Genomic DNA, 23,400 nt, shown 5'->3' on the forward strand with positions numbered 1-23,400 from the left:
TACAAAATGGGTGTTTGCCAGTCAAGTTCAGTCACTGCAGCAGCAGAGGAAGTGTTTTTCACAGGAAATAATTACAACCGTTGGCAATAATTACATGGTTAAGAAAATTATGTGGTTACATCCCTGTTAGCAAAATCACACTGCAAACGCCATGTATTTGACTCAGAGCAGCAAAGAGCACGCCAAGCAATTTTCCTTTTCCAGACTAAGAAGCATTATGAATTTTTCTAGCTGGAGTCTCCTCAGGAAATGAAGGATCATAAGAGAGACGCTCCAGCTTCTGGCAAGAGTAAAATACCAAAGATACGAGTATTCTGAAGGAAAGGACTAAGGTCGTATCTCAAAACCCCTTTAGTCATATAGCAGAACTTGTTTGAAGCACACTAGTTATTCCCCATAACTAATAAACCAGCATAAATTGCACACATGTGGTTATTAGCCTTTTAGGAATGTGTAAGACCTTCACATGTTCAGACATGAGAACAGCAGGAAGCACCACAAAAACTGAAATTCACCACAGAACGGGTGGTACTTTGGGGAAAAAGATTTTGAAAATGGAGTGCTCAGCCATCAGAGATTACCACTGCCGTCACTGAAGTCCCAATTCCTTAAGCTCTGTGCCACTGCAGTAATGAGGGTTTATTTCTACCCAGAAAGAACTTCTACTTGTCTACTGATTCCACCGCAAAATGTAGAGCACTCACAGTATTTATATATGCAAGAAACAACACATCATTTTTCTTTCAAAATTTTCCAGGTTCCATATTCTTCCTCAGCTAATGTGTGCACACACATACGTGCAGAGTTGCCTTTCAATGTCATACATCATATCTTGTCAAATATTACATTCAAAGTGGTGCCCACTGGAAAAACTTTCTTCCTTTCATTCAACATTGATCTTTAACTGACAACCATAATCACCTGGCCAGGAGTTTTCAATTTTCCTCTAAAAGACCAGAAACTTTTGAGGCTTTTTAGATTTTCTTAAAAGGCAGTTCAAGCTTTTCCACAGGAAAATTTTTCTTTTAGCTGAACCAGGTTTCCACTGAACAAGTTTGCTCTGAAACCTTCATCCAACCTTAATTGCAGATGCTTCAGGATCTTTAAATTTCTATCAGCACATATGAAGTTCCATGCTTAAAAAGTGATTATGCTAATCTTAACTCACGTTACCTTGGACTATTTGCTGCGGGAAAATTAGTTGATGAATTTTTGATTTGGGGTTCTGTGTTTCCGATTTGTTTTGCTTTGTTCCTATACATCACACCTGGCCTAACACTGGGTCTTAAATGAAGCATTTTATCTTTCCTCCTATGGGCAAAAGCCTTAAAGATATACAACGTTCTGCAAAATTTTCAAGAGTGGGCATAGAACCCACTCCAGATTAGGTTAAACCAAGTTCCTGGTGTTTATGTATGACAACTGTTAATTAGTTCAAGTTCTCAGTGATTTTTCAGAAAGCCAAAGTACTTTTTATTTCACACTGTCCATTAAGCACGTATGCACAAACTCGTTCTATAGTTTGGCCCAAGATCTCAACAAAAGAAGCAAGCAAAACAAGAAATCTTTACTGCAAAGCCAGGACTATCAGTGCTCAGAAAGACTCGTTTGAGAGTGAGATGTACCACAAGCTTTTCATTTACGTCAAACGTTAAATATATTTAGTTTCAAACTGCTGTATAGCTTTATGACAATAACCAAGCTATGCCACAGGCTGCTTCTGGCTTCTCATTTGTGCATGAATATGCACAGACATTGCCATTCTGCAGGTGAAGCATTGCAAGCCTAGCCATCTCTTGTGGTGTGTCCCTGGCTGGTGGGACCAGGGTGCAGCAAGCGAACACAGCTGAGTGCACCTTGCAATGCTCAGGCTAATGCTACCTGTCGAAGAGAGTCAGATGAAGGTGAAGAAGGGCGATTAGAAGAACGGAGGCTAAGGGAGAGCTCCCACTGGTCAACAAAGAATCGGCGAGACGGTTCAGTCTCAGGCTAAAAAATAAAATAAAAATCAAAGCAATCATACATGGCTACAGAGGGAAGAGAGGAGAAAACGAAAAAAACTCAGGTCCTTCTGCCCACCATCAAAAAAATTGTCCTAAAGACTCTTGTAGGATAACGTGGAGGAAAATATCCAGTGTATCTTCACTTTCTCCCTAGTGAGGCTTAATTTGTTTTTTATTAGGTTTTAAGTTATTTAGGACCATTTGGAAGCAGTTACGTACTTCCACAGATGTCCAGCCTCCTGTAACCCAACCTACTAAGCCACTGGCAAAGATCCCAAATCAATTTGCTCAGCTCTTCCACCTGTATCTCCCATTGTTCTGTATTACTGGCCCAAGGCACGAAGACTGTACTTCAGGCCATGTGAAACCTCTTCTATATTTTAACTATATAAACCAAAAAGCCTGCTCTCCTTGGGGATGGAAGAGAAGGAAATTAACTTGTAAGCATTGCCAGTAATTAGCAGCAAATTTCCAACCTAAACTTTACTGTAAGCAGATTGGAAACATCACACTACAAAGAATGAAACAATATAAAACAATCTGCTACTCTTGCTTATCAAATGTCAAGCAATAAATCCCAAACTGAGGATCTGCATCCTTCTGAAACTAGCTCCTCACAGGAGAACCTGAGATTTGGTCTTCCAACATACCCCTCATTATCTCCATGGCTCGTTATAGCTATCTCCCAAGAAACACTTAACATAAACAGGAAAAAAAACAATAGCTGGAAGTATCAGACAAATAGTGCTGGTAGAAACTGTGCATTCCTAGAAAGTGTAACCTAGAAAGAGAAATTATGCATATTTCCAAAATTTGACCCTTTTTCAAGAAAGTTCTGTTTTCTATTATAAAAAGGAAAAATAAGAGTCACATAGCTGCATGACCCACAAAAATAGCTATTTCTAGCCACTTAGAATAGCCTAGTCTCAAGATTAAATCTACTGGACAAAATGCAAAACAGCTTGGCCTTCACAATTTCCCCAATTTAAAGAAATATAACTATTTTATACACAGATTTTTTGTACTTAAGATCATCAACATTTAATCAAATTTCTTTTCTGAAAATGTGCTTCTTTGCTAAGCTTTCTTTCTCTTACTGCTCTACTTTTCTTTTCTTCCCTTAAATCCCACATCATAATCTACCATTGCCTGCAGTGTTCCAACATCTGTTTCCTCTTTTTCCTCTCTGCCCTACCCACTTTATCCTACCTCTACTTTGTGTTCTCCATCTCCCTTGTATTTTCTCTGCTCCTTAATTCTGCACTATGCGTAAATTAGTTTCAAAAATAATTTTTGTCTTTGCATTGTAATGCTCTTAATCTCTTCCACCCTCAAAAGGAGCTTAAAAGTACTAGACCGCAACACAAAAGGTAGGAACAAGATGTTTTGGTCTAGATGCTCATTTCTGTATCATTATTCCAACTGAATAAGGAAACGCACATGAGCACGCTGTCCTTGGATTATGCCTAACATCTTCAGTTGTGTTACCCATAAACAAATGGATGTTAATATGTTGAAATTAGTCTTCTTACCCAGTCTTCTGTGTGCCCAAATTCTACCCCAAATCCAGCCAAAGGTTCACTCTTCTTTCCTCGAGAACAGTTTCACTGACTTTAATTATCAGCAAAGACAGCATCCCCAAAAGAACAGCAACTGAAAGTAACCTAAATGTTATAAATTTCCTTTTGACATGGCTTGGAAAAGTTATGCCCACCAGCAAAAGTTCTGGGATTGTTTATACTCCAGCCCAAGAAGAGAACTTGATTTTGGATGGTGAACTCAAAACAATAAGTTATGAAAAAATCACTTATGTAGATGGTGTTTTCCAAAAGCACTCTCCAGTTTGCCAAATGCCATTGAAGATAACTGAAAACAGAGACTGGAGCAAGCAACTAGAAGCTAAAGAAACCGCTGTTCAAACTGGCATGCTCCCATATGCCAAAGACGACACACGGGAGAGAAAATTAAGCACAAAACCAAACCAAAACAGAAGCGTACACTGGAATCAAAGAAAATCTGCACAAGCTGCCAACTCTACCGTTGGAAATAAGTATACAGGAAGTATGGACACAAAAGTAGTACTTCAGAGCCAGGAATTAGGCTTGGAAAATGTGAATGTTCTGCTTCCAGAAGCAAGTAAAATTTGTAAGCAACTGACTGGTAAACAACCACTGTGAGATGATTTTATCTAGAGTGCAGCTGGTTTTCAGCATGTACTCTGAAGTTTGGAGGCTGTTTTTTACCTTATTGTGTTTCGAGAAACAGAAACATTGCCATTCATCAAACAAGGAGACAGTTAAGAACTGGCAAGCAGGATAAAAATACTACACAAAACAGACTTGACTGTGTCTTTTTAACCACATGACTGCACAGCAATGGTCATCGTATTTTGGTGAATTTTTCTATCCCTCTGACCCCAGATGTCACCGGTACCCAGAATCCCACACTGGACACCAGATAGGCAGGGCTGTAGTCACCTGATGCCTCACTGCAGGTCTGGACTCCAGGAGGGCAGCTAGCTGACATGCCCTTTGTTCAACATTCTCAGGCACTTGGTCATCAGAAAATAAACGAGGAGATCTCTGTGAGATGAGGAAGGAGGAGGAAGTAAACAAACCAGCAAAAAAAGCCCCCAAAAGGAATAGACACTGAAATGCGAGACAAAAAGGTATGAAATTCACATGCAGAACAGTAAGAGGAGCTCCCATGTAAGACTGTTTTTATTTATTTATTATTTATTTCCATGGTCTACTGTTCTAATTATGAAATTTAAGTTTTGACCCTCAAGGCCACGAAAAAAGAGTTGAATTAGTTGTTATTGACAACTCTCCCACCTAGGACTGCTGCAGCCAAAACCAAACAAGCGTGTGGCCTCTTTCTCTGGCATTACCATCCAAAAAAAAAAAAAAAAAAAAAAAGTAGCTTTATCATGCACAAAGGAGCTTATTCGCCAACTTATTTCACCATAGTTCTCAATTCTCAAGGATTTCCTTTACACATCTAAGCCCGCACATACTTGTGTTTCTCAGATTTTGTGCACAGAAACACATCTTTTAGGGCAACGTACTTCAGCTCTCATAAAGAATGAGTTTGTCTCCACTGGTATATGAAAAGTGAATGCTGTACTTTCCAGAGAGACAATGTTTAATGAGACTGGATGGCTGAAACAAAGCACAGCAAAATCAAACTACGACAGAAGTTGCCAGTTTTCATTCTGCAACTTCACTGCCCTACTTGTTTTTACTGCACTGTCATGTCAACACATTCCAGGCACAATATTTGACACCTCTGCTATTCTGGTCTTTCATATCAACATTCTTAGACTGTTGTGTGACATGGAAAAAAGACCTGGCGTGTGGCCTCCTGTACAGGACAGGAGTGACATCTGCAATATCACACAGTCTTCAGCTAATTTGTTTGTAGAGCTCAAAAGTAAATGAACCAGGAACTACAAACGCATGCATGAAGAAACATCAGGTTTGATCTGTCAAGAATGCCAGGGTGCCGATACCTATTGCTAACTGTTCTCCAAAGCAGAACATAAAATTGGGTTCACACCCAATTTACAAGAAACACTTTTCCCATTCAGATGCATCAATAACGCTCTCTACTTTCAGCTGCTTTCAGTTCCACCTACTCCTTCCTACTAGATCATTTTCACCAAAACTAGGGCCTATTATAGAGCTGTGGGCTTCTGTGTCACTGCAGACACACGCTTATTCATTTTCTACTGCCTGTCAGAAAACATTCAGCCCACAAGAGTCTTTTGTTAGAACACATTCTGAAAGTTGCAACAGTTTTATAGCTGGCTACCACTTATGACTTAATTCATTCAAAGCCTTTACTGGAACGTCAATTAATTTGTCAATATGAATTCAAATCAACCAATTCTTCTGAGTGCCTATCTTTTCTTTTCCCATGCCTCTGTATAATACTGAGCCATTCAGGCAGACTGTTGAATATTTCATTGTCAAGAAGGCTTCAAAGTCTCTAAGCTAAATAATGCCTCATCATTTTTCCTTTTACTTTGGCCTGTAGGAGGCAGGATGGAATGCCAGTTGTTTAACCATCCAGAAAGCAAGCAGTGGAAACAATGCAACCATGTTCGCATGAATTAGCACAAAACATAACTCCTCTTGTTCTGCTAAAGCCACAGCATACTTCAATAAAGAGGTGTAAGAGAAAAAGAGGAATGGGAAGAGCTTAAGTGCCAGATCTACGGCAAAATAAAAGCATGTAGCAAACTTGATAAGGGCCTGTTATGCATTTTTGTGGGTATCGCGCAGAAATAATCACTCCTAATTGACTCTCAGCAGTTCCAGCGTGTTAACAGCAGCATTAGGATAAGTGTGTTTCACTACCCAGTACATTTGCTCTCCGTATTACACACATCCACCACAGCCTTGTGTCATCAGCATCCATGCCATTTGTTCATGCTCTTTACCCTTTCCTGTCTGGGACTCTGCTCCCCAGGATAGTCGGCACCAGGTTCCCTGTTTCTCTGCAGGCAAAAATTGTGAGCTTAATTAACAACCACAGACCAACTTCCCAGTCAAAACACACTTCATCTAATTTTTCTTATGATGAAGACAGAAAAGAGGCCATAACAATAGCATGACAGTTCATTAAGAAAAATATTCTAAAAATGGCAATAACAACTTGGATCCTGTAGGAAAAATTTTAAAAACAATCCATATATATCCATAATAGGTCAGTAAGCCACAATGTAGTAACACAATGTAATGGAATTAGTACGATAAAGATGGTAAGACACTCAATGTAAACTCATACTGTGATGTTAGATCAAAGGAAGGAAATGGAAAGTTTAAAAGAAGTGGCAGAATGAATGCATTAGAAGCGCAGAGGTACAGGTTTTAAAAGATATCAGTGTAACAAGGACATAGATACATCTGAGTCACTATGAGGCCTGGGCCAGGACAACTTCAGGAAAAGAAGTCATTCCTAAGGAAAAAAGAATGTTTCCAAAAGCAGACCCCTCTCAATTGAGTCTAGCAGATCAGTTCTGTAGCACAGGTGGTAAAAATCCCTCAGAGTTAAGAGGAAACCAAGGTTTTTTCTTATTATTATTTGTTTGAGAAAGACAACATACAAAAAAGGTTTCCTACAGGACACAACATAGAAAACGGTCAAAGTACACTTGGACCCAGCAGTAGTTGGCTCTCGTGACTGAACTAGGCAACCAAAAAGACACAGGACAAACAAACACTTGGAAAAGCTAGAGAGGGAAAATACAGAGCTACGGGGTTCTTAGTGACTGAAAGCCAATTTCTCTATATGAAAAATTAATCCCACACCACGGATTAAAAAGTAAAACTCAGCATTTAACTGCCTTAGTTTCTCTACCTGTAAGCTTAGGGAAAACCCTTCTTCTCTCATAAAACGTATCTGTCAAAATTTTCAAAGGATGTTGAGAAGAGGAAGGCAGCTAGCTATCACATCATCTGATAATATTACACACAATTCAGTTTAAACGCAGGTTTTGCTTATGAAAAGGGCTTTCCCCACCCATTCTACATAGATGTCCATTCCTGTACCCTTTCGTGCACCATGCTGTCCACAGTGTGCCAGAAAACTAACCACTTTTTTGTTAGGACAGGTTTAGATCACATCAGTAAGCAGACCTGACCTATCTTGCAGATGCAGACATCTGAGATGCAGAGGAGAATGTGTGCTCCAGAGTCTGACAATAATTAGACCAAATTAACATGTAACAACACTCTGAGAAATCACAGCAATAAGGCAAGTCAAACTACGTCCAAGAATAAGTCTTATCTACTCTGCTAAAAGGTAACATGCCTTTACAGAGTTTATAGGCATACAAGCGTTCCGCAAAGAAACATCTTTCACCTATGGGGAAATTTATTTGTACAATTCCTATTTAAAGTTATGGGAGGTCTATTGCAGCTGCCTTTTTATCACCTCAAGGTTAGTTCAGGATTAATCAGGGAGGAATGGAATTTATTACTGCAATAGGAAACAAAACAACAGCTTAAAAAATGATACAGCTCAAAGAAGCACGATGACCCTGTACAAGACGACACAAATATTAAAGAATTTCAGGTAATATTTAACTAGAAGGACAACAAAACACATGTGCACAAACATCTGGATGCACATTTATACACTCTGTTCAGAACAGTTCTCACTGCTCCAAATTCAAACTCAGGCAGACTGAACAGAAACTCTTGTGAGACAAAGGCTTGGGCGGGGGGGGGAAACAGGAAGAGCACACTGGACATGTGCAGGCCACTACCACACCCTGAAAAGGCACTTCATACAAGTAATCCTGAAAGTTTCATGAATACAAGGGCAAATTTTCATTCACACTTGTTTAAATGAAGAGCGGAAACAGAGAAAAGTTGCATTTTCTTTCCCTACACTACTCCAAATATTTAATTTCTATTTTGCTGCAACTCAAAACTGGAAAAGGCTACTTTAATTACAGATTACCTTACAGTAAAATCTCAGAGTCTCCATGCATCAGATAATCATGATAATCATACTTCTGGTGAGCTAATGCCAACCTGTGTTTCTAATCTAAGAGGTTGATGAAGCCCTATCGTCATCTGAAAAAAGAAAGCTGGAAATGCATTTGTAAATGGGATATCCGGTAACTGATCTAGTCGCTTGTACAAGCAGTAATGAAGAGAGAGGGACAGAGCATGCAGAGGGAATCACCTGCTGCCTGGGATATGGTGGAGAGGAAGGTGGAGTGGAAGAAGAGAGCATGATCACTTTTTTGGGGCAGGTCCGAGAACGTTCCTTACTCCTCATCTTTTTTTTAAAACAGAAGAAGAAAAAAAAAAATCATAATAATGGTAGAAAAAAGATAACATTACCATTGGCTTTGGTGAGACAGGCCAGAACATGTGAACTGAGACACTGTGATCCTTAACTCGCATCTCTCAGGAATGACCTAAGGCTACATTTTATCTGAAGCTGAAAGACCAAAGGTTTTCACCCGTAGCCACATGATCACATGTCCATTTGACAGATACTTCCAGGAGCAGCCAACATGTACTTGTATCAATCATCAGTTGAGTTTCTGACTCAAGGTCTTACAATCAGTGAAAGGTACAACTTGGAACTTTCCATAGCACAGCTGGACTGCTCTCTTTGCTTCATGAAAAAATACTTATTGCTGTGTGACTTGCAATGTTTAAAGCTATCCATCCTGTTGACCTAATTACTCTTGCTTGCAGTTCATTAGGAATACAACTCAAGTCATAGTATTCTGTTCTCAGCTTCACATCCCTCCTCTATAACTTGCAGATATTGAACCAACTGGGCAAGTTAAACTGTACTCCGTCATTCTACTAGAACAGAAATACAGCTGTTTTATAGCTAAAATGTAGACGTATCTAATAGTCTGAATATTACACAATGCACATACATGTCCTCATTTTAATATGCCAGAAAACATGCCTTTCTAGTTCTGTAACTTCTTACTATGTACAGTCTTTTCTCCATCACTGAATAATTATTAGTGTATTTTCTGCCTGATTTTTCCTTTTCTTTTGAGTTCTTAACTAACAGAGCATATCTGGAAATTGTCGCATTACCAAAAAAAAATAAAAATGCTGTGCATCCAAAGCCACTATTAGATAACCTCCAAAGATGAGGCATAAAGATATTACAGATGTTCCTTACTGCCCTTACAGCTGAGCTAGCACAAATATCTGTTTGCGTGTTCTCTTCCCTTTCAGCAAAAAAATAAAAAACCAACCTCTTCCAATTCAAACACATGCTACAAGCAGCTTAAACTAAAGCACATGACTTTGCGCTGAAGTGGATGAGGAACATTTATATGCTGTTTCAAAAGGCTTAGCTGTGAAGCCACTAATTTCTAGCCAAAAAGGTGATAACATTTTCAACCACTACAGCTGTTCATGGACTTTCATCTGACCACGGCTAGCTTTGCATTTCAAATGTTAACATTTTCACAAACTTGTGTATTTTTCCATGGCAGATCTCAGAATATAACACTGTACAGGTATATGCAGTACATGTTCAGTCCTCCAGTAGGATGCATTTCTGAGCACGCAAAGACAAAGATGGATATAGAAAAGAGGAAAGATATATCAACAAATTTAAATAAGAAACAAAATAGGAAAAACAATGTTTGCAGAAATCATTGGTGTTATGCATTCTCTTCTTTTAGTCAGCTCCTGCTGACTATGGTCATCTCAAGTCATTGTATATCTTCAAAAACCACAGTTCCATCAGAATTATTGAAAAGAGGTAGTACTGCTGCACCTTTTTCGTACTTCAGAGGACCAACTCAAAAGAACAAGCATCAGACCTCCAGAAGCAGAAAGGATTTTCACCAAAAGACATGTGATCTCCATCTTACAAGCACCTTTGCACACAACAGTGATTTAAGCTTATGTATTACACACATACCTTGCCGCTGTTAGGAGACTTATGAAACTATAGCAGAAAACTGCTGAAGGCCATAAGCTGAGAGTCTGGAAGGCCAGGACAAAATTCAGATTAAAAGGCTTGTCTCCCACACCATACCCAAACAGTGAGATCCTCTTCTGGATAGACCACATATCTTTTCAATGGCTTCATGATCCCTGATGAGATGCTCTTTCCCAAAAGCAGCCAAAACGGCTTGGAAAGCAATATAACACATCATGGAAGATATTTTTACACAAGTAGGCATTTGTTTGAGATTAATCACCACACCATGAAACACAAACCAGTTTTTTTAGGAGATATCACCATCACATAAAAAATTACACACATATCCACTGTACAAGTACACTTAATGGTATCTTCATGCATTGCTAGCTGCTGCTGAGGTGCTCATAATAGCACGAAACCAATTTTGCCAACACAGTTCAACATTCTCAAAGTGTAGCTCAATAAAGCAAACCCTGTCATCCAGTTCATGAGGAAAATGCAGGCCACACAGAATGCTGTGAGCTACAGATTGGTGAGGTTTTTAACCTGCTTGATCTTTTGAAGGTTTTCCCCTTTTTCAAGAGAGATAGCAATTACAGGTCTTGTGACAAAAGTAAAAACTGCTTCAGAACAGATTCTGCCAGGATTTAACTCTTTCTAGGAATCCTGTCTTAGTAAGTCTCCTCTACCCCACCTGTAACAGACACAGTCTGCCTGACAAACCCATTGAAACTTCTGGCCTCATAACTCTTAACTCCAGGTCAAAGCAAGGTTCTAGACATAAACTGATAAGCAGGTACAGCTAAAGAAGTCTATCTGACAGACACTGGCAGGAAATAGCCCAAAGCAGATGTAAATTTTCCATCAAAACTGGAGGTCCAACCCAGAACACGTCCTTTGCAACTGTGTGGTTTCTCCCCTGCAATCACTCTTATGCTTCTGCGGTATACTTTCCCCTTCCATGCAGGACCAAATCTATCAAACATGAGATGCAAAACTTCCCTTCTCCCAAAGATGCCTGAGGGCCTCTACTTCATTCTGTCTACTGGCAAGAACATTAGACAACTTGTGGTTTCCCTGAATAACACATCACCACTGTGTCCCCTGAAGAACTGCTTTGCTCCTCTTCAAAGGACTCTTCAGTAGAAGGTATTCACTATGTGATATATCTTATATGCAGTCACTGACTGAAGTTTCTGCTCGCTCTGACACCTGTGCCAAACAAGACAACCCTTTCCCATAGCTTCATGAACAGCTCCTTCCAGTAAACCTACATCCTCCCTAAAGAGCTTGTCAGGAGCAATACTAATCCTTTGCTGTATCTCCAGTGGCATGTACTGGTACCCTGCACCAACTCCACTGTTGGTAATCTGTGGCCCAGGAAATAGCTTTGTAGCTAGAGTGCCCAGTGTCACAGTAGAAAGCCATTTCAGTACCATAGTAACACAGAGTCTCACAGCTATTAGATTCTGCATGCCTAAGCAACCAGAATTAGGAATCTCAGCAGCCAGTTGAAGCACTGCTTCAGCAACAACTTCCTGCAGGATGGATTTCTGTCCAAGCTTGGCAGAGCTGGCTGCTTGGCTCAGCGGATGGCTTCGTGCCTCACCTGACCTCTGATCAGTCAAGAATAAATGATTCTATATTCTCCCATAGCTTTTGAATGAAGACAACTGATGTTCTTTGTTTCTCCAGGAAAGTAATAAGAAACCTTTGGAATAGGGACTGTATCAATTTTTTCTTTGATCCTACTGTATCCTGCAGATTTTGCATCCTTGACGCCAAGTTTTATTCTTCTCCATTTCATTTGTCAAATGAAAAGCACTGCAAAATCCAGCATGAAACATAGACCCAAGAACCAACCATCTTCTGTTGACACAGTAAAGCCTATTAAGGGAAGATCACCCCCAGCTGTAATCTTGAGAAGGAAATCATCCACACAAGGCAAGCAAAGTCAGCATTTAATAAAACAATGTAAGTCCTCTGAAAGCATAATTGTTACAGAAAGAATTTTCAAAGATCTGCCCTACACTGCTGCCTATATGGAGATGCTATCAATGTTGAGGGAGATCAGAAGGAATTTTTTTCTCTCCCCCATCCCTCCCCTTGTTGTTTTTTTTTGTTAATCATGTAGTGCAAGCAAAAACACGAACAAAATCAACAACAAACTGCCCTCTGGTGAGAAGAAAATCCTCATCATAAAAGCAAGAAACAAAAGTTTGTGCTTTTTTTGATCAATTACATAAGGATGACAAAAACTTTTGTGTTTCACCATAAAGGCTTAATTATAAAACTTTCATAAAGTTTAAAAGGCAGGTTCAAATACAAATCTCAAGGCTGCAGGGACGTGATCTTCCTCAAGTGCTAACACACAAATCTTCAACCTTCTGAACGGAGATAAACTGGACTGCATTGTTTGTCTTCCCTTTTTTTGTGGGGTAACTAAGCAGTGCTCATTAACTGACTTAATATTGTACAGCCATATTATGCTTTTCTGCATTGGTTCTTTGGGTTCTCCCCCTTTACCTGGGAAGTATTCTTAAAAAATGAAATTTGCCTTAATTATGCACGATGTGCATATCCACCTGAAAATGCTCATTAGCCTATAAAGATTTTGATGAGACAGAATGCAGAAGAAAAAACACTGTGTCAGGAAACCTAAACATAATGTTGACATATTTTAAGACTCTCTTGACAGTCCTATTGACAATAATTCCCCTGGTTTAGGTCGTCTTTCTTGGAGAGAAATCTTCTAGATCATGGCAGTGGTCATGACAGGCAGCACTGTGTTGAATGCCTTGAACATGAAGTTCACCATGAATCCATAAACATGCAGAACAGTGAATTTCCAAACTAGTGTCATCTTCTTCTTCTTGACTCCAAACTGTGCTTTGATTAAACCGCATCCAGAAAGAAGCAGATATTTCCCCAAATTACGGCTGCCAGAAAAATGCACCTCGACACTCTCAGAAATTCGAGGAGGCCACGTGCGCAGGGAAACAGTGGAAGCAGAGTAAGACAGTAAGACAAGTATCCCTATCTGCCTGAAAAGATTATCACAAGCTTGTTTTCGAAAGTGCACCGATGGAAGAAAAACACCGGTAATGACACTGGGCCAAAACACACACGAAAGAAAATAAAATTTGATACCTGCTGATTTTTCTCCTGTTGATCCCTATTCTGACCCCCTCTGTGGCAGAAAACCTAGAATTTACTTAATTTATAGTAATATAGGAATCTGCAATACAATGAATGTGAAAAGCTGGCAAGGACAGCTAGGTTTGTCACAGACAAAAGGAAATCACAGTAAAGTCTCCTGTAACTGTGTAACACGTAAGATTTCACATGTGAATACAAAACTGATAACCGATTTTACTATCTAAACCAAGGAACAGCTTTAATATCATAGATGGCACAACACCTTTAACCTCACTGGTTGCAATAAATGCTTACACATTTTCAGGTTTTTTCCAACAGACAAATCTAGACATACTCCGGATGATAAAATGTTTACACTAGGTTGCACCTGTAGGCAAGGATGATAAAACATCCACTGAAACTCTGGGAAGCTGAAACTAGCATAAGAGGGAAGGGAAAATTTTATTAAGTCCTTCTGAAACATTAAACCGTGCATCATTACCGAAGGTAGATGTTGATTTTATTCATTAAAAGTTAAATTATTTAAAATAACCGACTCACGTAAGGTGCTAGAAAAGGACCGGTTTAAAAATAGGACAGCAATAGCCGGTGTTGGGTGCAGGCAATGCATTGTATTCATAATCAGTTTCTTTACCTGTTTCCACTGGGGTATGGGAGCAAGACGGCCCTGCTCTCGTCTGCTGGATGGTTGGTTGTGAACACGTTCTTGATAAGGCAGGACAGGTTGCTGCATGCAGGTTGTAGGGAAAGTGGGTTGGGACCAAGGAGGAAAGATAAAATAGTAAAGGAAACTCAAAGAAAGCCAAAGGAATGGGATACAGAATAAGACAGACAAACATTTACGAAAAAAAAATAGGGTAGGGGAGAATTCATTTAGCAAGTAAAACATAAAAGGGAAAAAACATCCAAAACTGGGAAACTTCATATGTTTTTAGACCTTCTTTCCATTTTCATTGTTCCTTCAAATAAGCCTGGTTATTCCAGCCAATATATAGTGGCTGAGGAAATATTTGATTGATAAAGAGCAGGATAAACGTCACCATTTTGAGATTATGTTACACTGCTAACACCAGTGTGCAGTGTAGCATAGATACAGTTGACCTAACTTTAAAGTAGCTAGGTCAGGTCCCATTCACAATCTGGCCTTGGCAGCACAGAGCTTGGCACAAGCTACAGACAGACTATGCGGCAGAGGAAGAACTCAGGCACTTAAACCATAGTGAGTCTTACACTGCTGACACTGCACTGCTAGCACTTCCTTGAACTGACTCAATCTAACTTCAAAGACAGTGAAGTTGCAGCAGTTCAGATACCATCCTGAATAACCAGCAGTTATTAGGAAGCCTCACTGGGAATGACACAAATATCCCAATTGTAAAGAAACTCCCAGGCATTTATCGGCTGTGCTTACACACATGTACAAAACTTAACCACAGTTCACAAGAACAAACAGATACAACCTGGCATGAAAAAGTTCAAATCAGAAATTAAATTATAGTTCTTAAACATTAGAAATGGGATGTTCCTGGAAAGCTTTCTCAACAGCAATAGTCGTTATAAAAGAAAACTGATTGCTGGTAAGATGTTTTTGAAAGAGATGACTTAATATAATACAGGCAATAACAGGAAACAGACTTTTATTAGGAAGTTCTTCTCTATCCTATACGCCTAAATTTAAAATTTTTCTCTTTTGAATAAGCTTCACTCTTCTCTAGGAGAGCCTTTGAAGTAGAAGAGCATCCCACCTCAAGGGATGTTATTATTCATGATCTTCCTCCATAATTCCAAAATAAAATGGTTTTATTATCCATCTCCTACCTGTCTTCGTAAGCCTGAGGACTGCACTGGTGCGTTCTCCTCAAACTTGGCAAGTAGCTGGGTTGCCATAGACTTGACTTTGTTCTGATTCCCAATGGCAGCATCAATTCTCCTCTCTGTCAAGGCGCTCACCAGCGTGGGCCTTTCTTCTCTGTAGCTTCGCGGGATGTCCTCCTAACAACGAGCGATATCAAAATTTAACAAGATGCCACTGGATCGCCTTTTCCTCTCTACCCATTCGCTGTGACAGTTTTCTAACACTGTAGAAAACAAATCTATTAGTCTGCACTTGAAAATTCACATTTTAATTTCCTTTAGTATGTCATCCAAAGTTGTGTTAAACTTTACTTATCTTTTCAACCTTATTTGATACACTTACCTACCAAAGAGGCCACAGCTGAAACACTCCCATGAATCCACTGACACAAAGCAAAGGCCTATCTTCAAACCTTCATTGACAACTCAAAGCACTAAGTTTTAACTCACTTGTACCTATTTGGCTATCAACATTTCAAGTGAAGGACTGACTCATGGGACATAATAGAAATGTATGCTTTTCGCACTAACCAAGGCTAAAGTTTAAATATGAATGAAAATTCTGACTATACTGCATGACTTTACTAATTGAAAGTTTTATTTTTGGTGTCCTCATCATATCAAATTGCAGTAAAAAGAGAACATGAGGGAACTGCAACATTTCCTTTGTTGTGTACTATTCTTTCATAAGCGTCAGTAAAATATTTGCACTATAGCTACAACAAAGTGTAACCTCTGAAGACTAATTTTTATCTAAAAAAAATCTTATATAAATCTTGTCTGAATATAGAAAATGAAAGGACTGAAGTGGGAACAAGGAACCTACCATGTGTTTTCCTCCCTAACACCTTCCTTACTGTAATACTTACATCCTCAGACTGGCTGGTTTTTCTCCTCTTTCCTGCACCGTCCAGTTCCTTTTCTTTTTTGTCCTGAAAATGGAAGGAGGAGGAGAAAAAAAGAAAAAATATAAGGATTCTCATACCTTTCTGGCCTGAGATAAATGTTATCAGTGCACTTAAGCTTTGTCACACAACTGATTAATTCTCTGGGCTCATTCTCCATTTGTTTTAGAGGATTCTTACCTTCAAATTGTACATCATTCCAACACTTTGAACTAATTGGGAACTGAGAAACCTGTTACATTTCAATACAAAATATATCCCCAAGTACTAACACAAGGCTAGGATTTTAAGACTGAAATGCCACTAATTGAGAGCACATATTACAGATGTAATTCAGCAGTTATAAATGTCACATACTGTCCCATGCCAAGAGCTGATGAACACATGCTCTTTTGCAAACACATAGCAGATGCACGCTTACACATGTATTTTTAGTACCACCTACTTGGACAGAAGCCTAACAGACACAATTGTTATCAAGAATGTGGCATGTTTACCTTTGGAGTGCGTTTCCGAGAGATGCTTTGTCCCAGTTTACTGAGAAAAGAGATGGGTGATTTAGTACTGGCAATTAGGGCAGCTTTTTCTTCTGCATTCAGGTCCAGAGCATCTGTTAGCAAAAACAGGTAGGACAAGGGAATGCCAAGAAATTATTTCTGTGTTACTATTATTACACACGCAACTGAAGGACACACTGATTTTTTATTTTTTTTTTTAACATAACACTTTTTTTTCTTAAGTTTCTGTACAAAGTGATTGTAATGCCTAGAATGAATACCTTCCTCAGCTACTCTGCTTTTTAATTTTGCCAAAATTAATTCTCCTTTCAGGGTTTATAAACACCCAGAATAAATACTCTGTTTGTTTACTCTATTTACTTTCGTATTTAAAAAGCATCGTGATCATCAGTATCCTTAAGAAGCGTTCAGAGTTTTGGAAATAATACCTTATACATACTGTATTTTTAAAAGACTATTAAACACAATTTTTTCCCCTACCAGAATGATAGACTTGAATTAAAATCACCATTAATAAAGAACCAGCTATAACAACATTATTAATATTTAATGGTGGGCCATATTGGTTTGTGTTAGGCAATTACATCTTTCACATCAAATCAAAGATCTTTCATTGATCTTTCATTCTCTCATTGGCCCGAAATTACTCTCAGCATTCACAGATAGTAAACAGATATAAAACTTGGCCAGTGTTTTGCAATTACCTATTAAACAACTGCTAGCAAGGCATCTCACATTAGACAAGACAGATGAACCCACAACAATAGCAAGAAAGCAGAAAAGTTACCTAGTAGCGCTGAAGTGAGTTTAGAATTTTTGAGGACATTATTTTGAGAACATTATTTTGCACTAACTCACTTTTTTGCTCCCGATGCTGCTAACATGGTCTTTATCAGCACCAATAAGAAGTCAACTTTTGTAATGTAAAGTTAGTGAGTGACTAGCATGAACTTATACAGAAGAAGCATGAAGATAACTGAAGCACACACATTCATCCTGAAGCTGTCTTTAAATCTGAGACATTTGCCCCAAACCCAAACTCCTTACCGCTAGAGGGTATGGTGTCTTTGAACATCTCATAGAACTGTGTGAGGTACATCACCATAGACAGTTTATCTGGCTCTCCAACAGATGCCATTTCTTTTCCAGTCATAATGGGAGATATTCCAAACTCTTTTTCAGCGATGTCAAAGGCCAGCTGATTATTCTTCTCCACATTGTGTTCGTCCAAAGAATCAAAGTCTCTGCAATGGGCAGAAAGATAGCATGCACTGAATCAAGTAGAAATCAGTCTTCTGAAAGAACTCAGAGATCCATCTCCTTTTTTCTTTCTCTCTGAAATCTCTAAAATTAATTTGCCAGCAACCTTTTCGTATTGCGGAGTTGAAGCTACTTGATTAACCTTATGAAATTCAACAAGGGCAAGTGTAGGGTGCTGCTCCTGGGGAGGAATAACCCCATGCACCAGTACAGGTTGGGGGCTGACCTGCTGGAGAGCAGCTCTGTGGAAAGAGACCTGGGAGTCCTGGTGGACAACAGGATGACCATGAGCCAGCAATGTGCCCTTGTGGCCAAAAAGGCCAATGGCATCCTAGGGTGCATCAAGAAGAGTGTGGCCAGCAGGTCGAGGGAGGCCATCCTCCCCCTCTACTCTGCCCTGGTGAGGCTGCATCTGGAGTACTGTGTCCAGTTCTGGGCTCCCAGGTTCAAGAAGGACAGGGAACTGCTGGAGAGGGTGCAGCAGAGAGCTACCAAGATGATTAGGGGACTGGAGCACCTCTCTTATGAAGAAAGGCTGAGGGATGTGGGTCTCTTCAGTCTGGAAAAAAGACGGCTGAGGGCGGATCTTATCAACACTTATAAATACTTAAAGGGTGGGTGTCAGGAGGAAGGAGCGAGGCTCTTTTCAGTGGTGCCCGGCAACAGGACAAGAGGTAATGGGCACAAATGTGAGCGTAGGAAGTTCCACCTAAACATGAGAAGGAACTTCTTTCCTTTGAGGGTGGCAGAGCACTGGAACAGGCTGCCCAGAGAGGTGGTGGAGTCTGCTTCTCTGGAGACATTCAAAACCCACCTGGACGCGTTCCTGTGCAACCTGCTCTGGCAGGGGGTTTGGACTAGGTGAACCCCAGAGGTCCCTTCCAACCCCTACCATTCTGTGATTGTGGTGAACTCTGGCTCAAGCACATCAATAGAGAACTAATTCGGTGCACACGGAAGAGAATAACCATGGAATTTTTCAGCATGCTTTACACTGGGCTATGTCTTCAAATACAGCTCTAGCGTTATTTTTTTTTAATGTCCCTTTGGGAAGTTGAAGCCGTTTCAGATTTCAATTGAAGTACCAGAGTCTTTGCTCCTGTTACTTGTTCCAGCCAGCGTTTTTCCACTCTAGAATCTGGCCACTGTTTTACCCAATTTACCATGTAAGAGGATGCCTCTCTCATTCATCCAATCAGCACTTTAGCACACAAACAGTAGCAACATCTCTATTTAGACTGTGGGTCACTACTTCTAAAAAGAGCAGCCTAGAAGTCTTTAAAAAGAGTTACTGTTAAACAGAAGATTTATAAAGGGCTGTGTAGAGACTTGTTCATAAGAAATTTAACTGAAGATATAAACTATTCCTGACTAACTTCACAAAGAAAAGAGCTGTCAGTCAATAATGGTTTCCAGTCAGTACCAATTTGGAGATTAATTCTGTCAAATCATCCAGAAGGGAAAATCACAACACATTTCTTTTCATATTTATCAAGCTATTATGACCTTTCACTCTGCTGGTGAATCACCACACATTAGCTTCTATCAATTTTAATTGAATTAATTTCAGTCCATTTCTCCGTAAGTCACAAATGCATCGCCTCAGTCTCCACACTATTAGTTCCAAATATCACTAATGTTCTGCTCCTCTTAAGTTATTCAGAACAGCCAGTTACTCACATTAGGTCTGGACGGTATCTGTGGATAATGGCACACAAAGCTAGGCCACTTTTCCATGACATCGTGAGATCCGTCACATTTACACCAGCATATCCGTCGGTCTGCCTCTGGCACCAACTAAGCAATTTACTAGAGCGAGCTACAGACTCTGTAAGAAATCATATTTTTAAGTAGAAATGTACAACATCTCTTTCATGGATTCTAAAACTAACATAAAAAACATGAATCAACAAATAAAACCTTCATGTAAACAACAAGCTCCTTCTACAATGAGCAATACAGGACAGAATCCAAGAAAGGATTCTAAATTTGCTACAAAGTAATTATCTATGTTATAACTTGCCAGGCTTTTCACCCTAGCCCTTGTAAAAGAGCCCCAGCAATTACAAAACAGTCACAAAGGCTTGTTTTAAATATGATCAAAAGGATATACAGTAGCACAAATGCTCTCTAAAGTCCAGATATACTATTTCTAATGGCAGAACTAAAAATGTACTTCTGCAACTTTTTCTTTTCTCTTGAAAGCTTCCTTTTAAAGCACTGACCTATTTTGACCTTACCTTACTGCAAGATCTGACAAGATTACAGCCTAAGGGACATGGTTGCAGGCCAAAGAACAAATCAAAAGCCTACATAGCTATTCATCAGTGAAAGGGAAGCTTAGCAGCAAAGTGCCATTCTGAGAGTCCCCAAACGCTATCTGGACATCCAAAGGCAAGGTGTGCAAAAGGACAAGTTCAACATACCCCTCCGTGTACGGGACAAGTAGGCAGATACTGAAATGCTTATCACAAGACACCTAACTTTCAGAATAATGCAAGCAAAGTGAGGTTTCATTCAGTTAAGCTAAGAGATGAGATTAAAGGAAAGCATGAACATGAATGACTGCAGAAGAAATACCTTCTGTTATGTTTGTAAGAATTCTGAGTTTATTGTTAAAGTGAATTCAGGCTAGGCTTCTGCACTCTAAGTAAGAACATTGTTACAGGATAGAGGAGGTGAAAAAAAAATCCTTGCGTAAGCAAATATGCTTATAACAGCATTATTAAGCAAGGGAAATTAGGCAAACAAAAATATATTTACATGTTAATTGAAACTTGAAAAATTGGAAAATCAGAGTATTGACAAAACAATTGCTGGATACTTTTTCTAAATCAAGAGAAGCCAGTTAAGTAATACTTTAGAGCCTTGCTGCTCTATGTCCTGCACTGATCCAGCTCCAGAATACTGAAAGGAATGGAGTAGTAGCCAGGCCTACCATTCCGAGTCAGCTTTGGTGTCCTGGAGTTCACAAAGTTCTCTATTTCCAGATGAATGTCTTTCAAGTCTCCTGTATTATACAAGTGGCGTACCTAAAATGAGGGGAAAAAAAAAAAAATTACCTACATGCCATGCACCCAAGATCCATACAGAGAGAGCAGGAGAAGAAGGAGCCATCCCAAGGCACAAAAAGGAAGACAAATACACTTATGTAGCTGAAATCTCCAGTCCAAGAACCCCAGAACAAGAAAAAACAGCTAAGTTGGTGCTTAACAGTCTAGCTGACTGCTGCTGCTCAGTGGATACCAAATTGCAACGACAGACTGCTATGCTAGATTATTACAAAGAAAATGCGAGCACACGCACACACACGCGTGTACAGATTTCATTTATCATTACAGCAAGGTTAAAATTCTCAAAATCAAAAATTCTTAAACAGGAATGTTAAAGTACAGAGATCTACTCTTGAATGATATATCGGCTTTTCACTGCTTCCACGCTATACTGCCATATCAGGTCACTATCTCTTTCCAAAACATTAGCATAGCTTCACCTAAGGAAAGACAATGCAGACTGCAAGCATTCAGAAGCACCATTTGTCCAGTTACCTGCTGTGGCCGCAAGAAGTTGACGTTGATATTGGGATACCGGGTGGCAGGATCAATGCTGTAATGGCTGAAGTTTTTACTCACATTCTCAGGGGTGGTCTGAGGCAGTAGCCTATAAATGCTTTCCCTGGGGAAAATAAAATTTAAAATAAGTTTTGGTGTTTGTTTTGATTGTTTGTTTGGTTTGGGGTTTGTTGTTTTGTTTTATTTTGTTTTTGAGAGAGATGCATCATTACTAATATTGCCAAGTCAATCCTGGAGAGATAAACATTTAAACCAAAAATCTAACCACTTCAGGCATTGAATAGCTAAGTTTCAGTACAAGTGTATTAAAATCTACAATTTAATACAACTCCAGAAGTCAAAAGAAGCAAAGAAAATAATACATTAAGCATAACTGAAAGGGCTCCCCAGTACATGAAAGACACTGAGACATTGGAGCGACTCAGGAAGAGAGGCACCAAGGGGACTGGAGCACTTGCCCTGTAAGGAGCAGCCAAGGCAAGTGGGTTTGTTCAGCATGCAGAAGAGAAGGCTCAGGGAAGATCTTACTGCTGTCTGCAAATGTCTAATGGAAAGGTGATGTAAGCCTGGCTCCTACTGCGACATTATTATCTTCATTTTTTTCTTTAAAAATTCAAACAAATGGAACTTTAAATATCCATTGTACCATTTATACAATTTTTTAAATGATACTACAGTTCCTGACGGCCAGAAGCTGCAGCTGCTTAAGTTTAAAATAGGTTCTATTAGACTTTGCTTTTACTTACTCCATCTTTCAATTACTCAAGTTCTGATCTCTAAGATATCACCTTGAGTCAACAAAATAACATTCAACCAAAAATGACAAAAACATCAAGAATTCAATACTCCAAAGAAAAACAAGATGTTGTTTGGCTTATACGAAACAGAGAGATCAATTTAGGAGAACATGAAATAAAAGCAGGTCTTAGCTTCCTTAAAAAAAAAATCATAAAAAATATCCACAAGACAATAGAGGATGGCAAGAATTTTTGTCTTATGTACTTTAAGGGCACCTACATCTTCATCTGCTTTGCTATTGCAAGGCTGGTGAGAGTATGTCAGGCTGACTTTCTCCATGTAACACCGGTAAGCACCAAAAAAAGACTCTTCCTCTACTCTGCTTTTAAAACTAGGACCAAGAAGAGCTGCAACAATTCTTATTCCTCTATAAATATACCTTAGGAAATTTTTTCTTCAATTGAATTATATCCACAAGTGTCCTCTAAAAACAGTGACAATTTGTATCCCCCGTTCTGTCTATATATTTGTACTAGAAGAAACTGTAATGGTGAGATGTTGGAGGATTAGATTAAACCTGAAAATGTATTCATTTTCTCTATTACCTCTCTGCAAGAACTTCCAAAGGACTAGCTCCAAGTGACCAACTTCGTACCATCCAAGCAGAGTCCATTGCAGCCAAAAATCCCCTGGCTATTCCAGTTCCCATTGGCCAAAATGGCTAATATTATCGTTTACAAAAAAAAAAAACAGAGAAAGGAAAATCATTACTTAGAGAAAATTTTAAACAAATACCAAGAATATATTCACATGGTAATCTGCTGGGAAATTATAGCTCAGTAATTAGCTTAAAGCTCCATTCCCACTGGGCTAGAGGAAGCCATACAGTAAATTGCTCATGAGCTCCTCCAAAACCAATGCTCCTCTACTTCCAACAACAATTCGTAACCCAGAGTGCCTT

At 39.3% G+C, this 23,400-nt stretch overlaps 1 protein-coding gene across 17 annotated transcripts in view; it reads right to left on the minus strand.

The window, feature by feature from the left end:
- MICAL3 (microtubule associated monooxygenase, calponin and LIM domain containing 3) overlaps nt 1-23,400 on the minus strand; it is a 163,651-nt gene that overhangs the window by 73,490 nt on the left and 66,761 nt on the right. For 10 of the 17 annotated variants that reach the window (XM_074584830.1, XM_074584880.1, XM_074584840.1 and 7 more), the window contains exons 9-21: nt 23,045-23,160; nt 21,678-21,804; nt 21,068-21,161; nt 19,810-19,957; nt 17,917-18,113; nt 16,849-16,961; nt 16,316-16,378; nt 15,411-15,584; nt 14,227-14,319; nt 8,703-8,798; nt 6,448-6,504; nt 4,481-4,585; nt 1,882-1,989 (exon numbers count right to left, since the gene is read on the minus strand). In XM_074584830.1, coding sequence (XP_074440931.1) covers nt 1,882-1,989; nt 4,481-4,585; nt 6,448-6,504; nt 8,703-8,798; nt 14,227-14,319; nt 15,411-15,584; nt 16,316-16,378; nt 16,849-16,961; nt 17,917-18,113; nt 19,810-19,957; nt 21,068-21,161; nt 21,678-21,804; nt 23,045-23,160 — 1,491 coding nt within the window. The remainder of the gene's footprint in view (nt 1-1,881; nt 1,990-4,480; nt 4,586-6,447; nt 6,505-8,702; nt 8,799-14,226; nt 14,320-15,410; nt 15,585-16,315; nt 16,379-16,848; nt 16,962-17,916; nt 18,114-19,809; nt 19,958-21,067; nt 21,162-21,677; nt 21,805-23,044; nt 23,161-23,400) is intronic. The other 7 variants (XM_074584923.1, XM_074584912.1, XM_074584904.1 and 4 more) reach the window with 4 other exon arrangements.

The sequence above is a fragment of the Larus michahellis genome, chromosome 1 (assembly GCF_964199755.1).
Source record: "Larus michahellis chromosome 1, bLarMic1.1, whole genome shotgun sequence".
Classification (NCBI taxonomy): Eukaryota; Metazoa; Chordata; class Aves; order Charadriiformes; family Laridae; genus Larus; species Larus michahellis.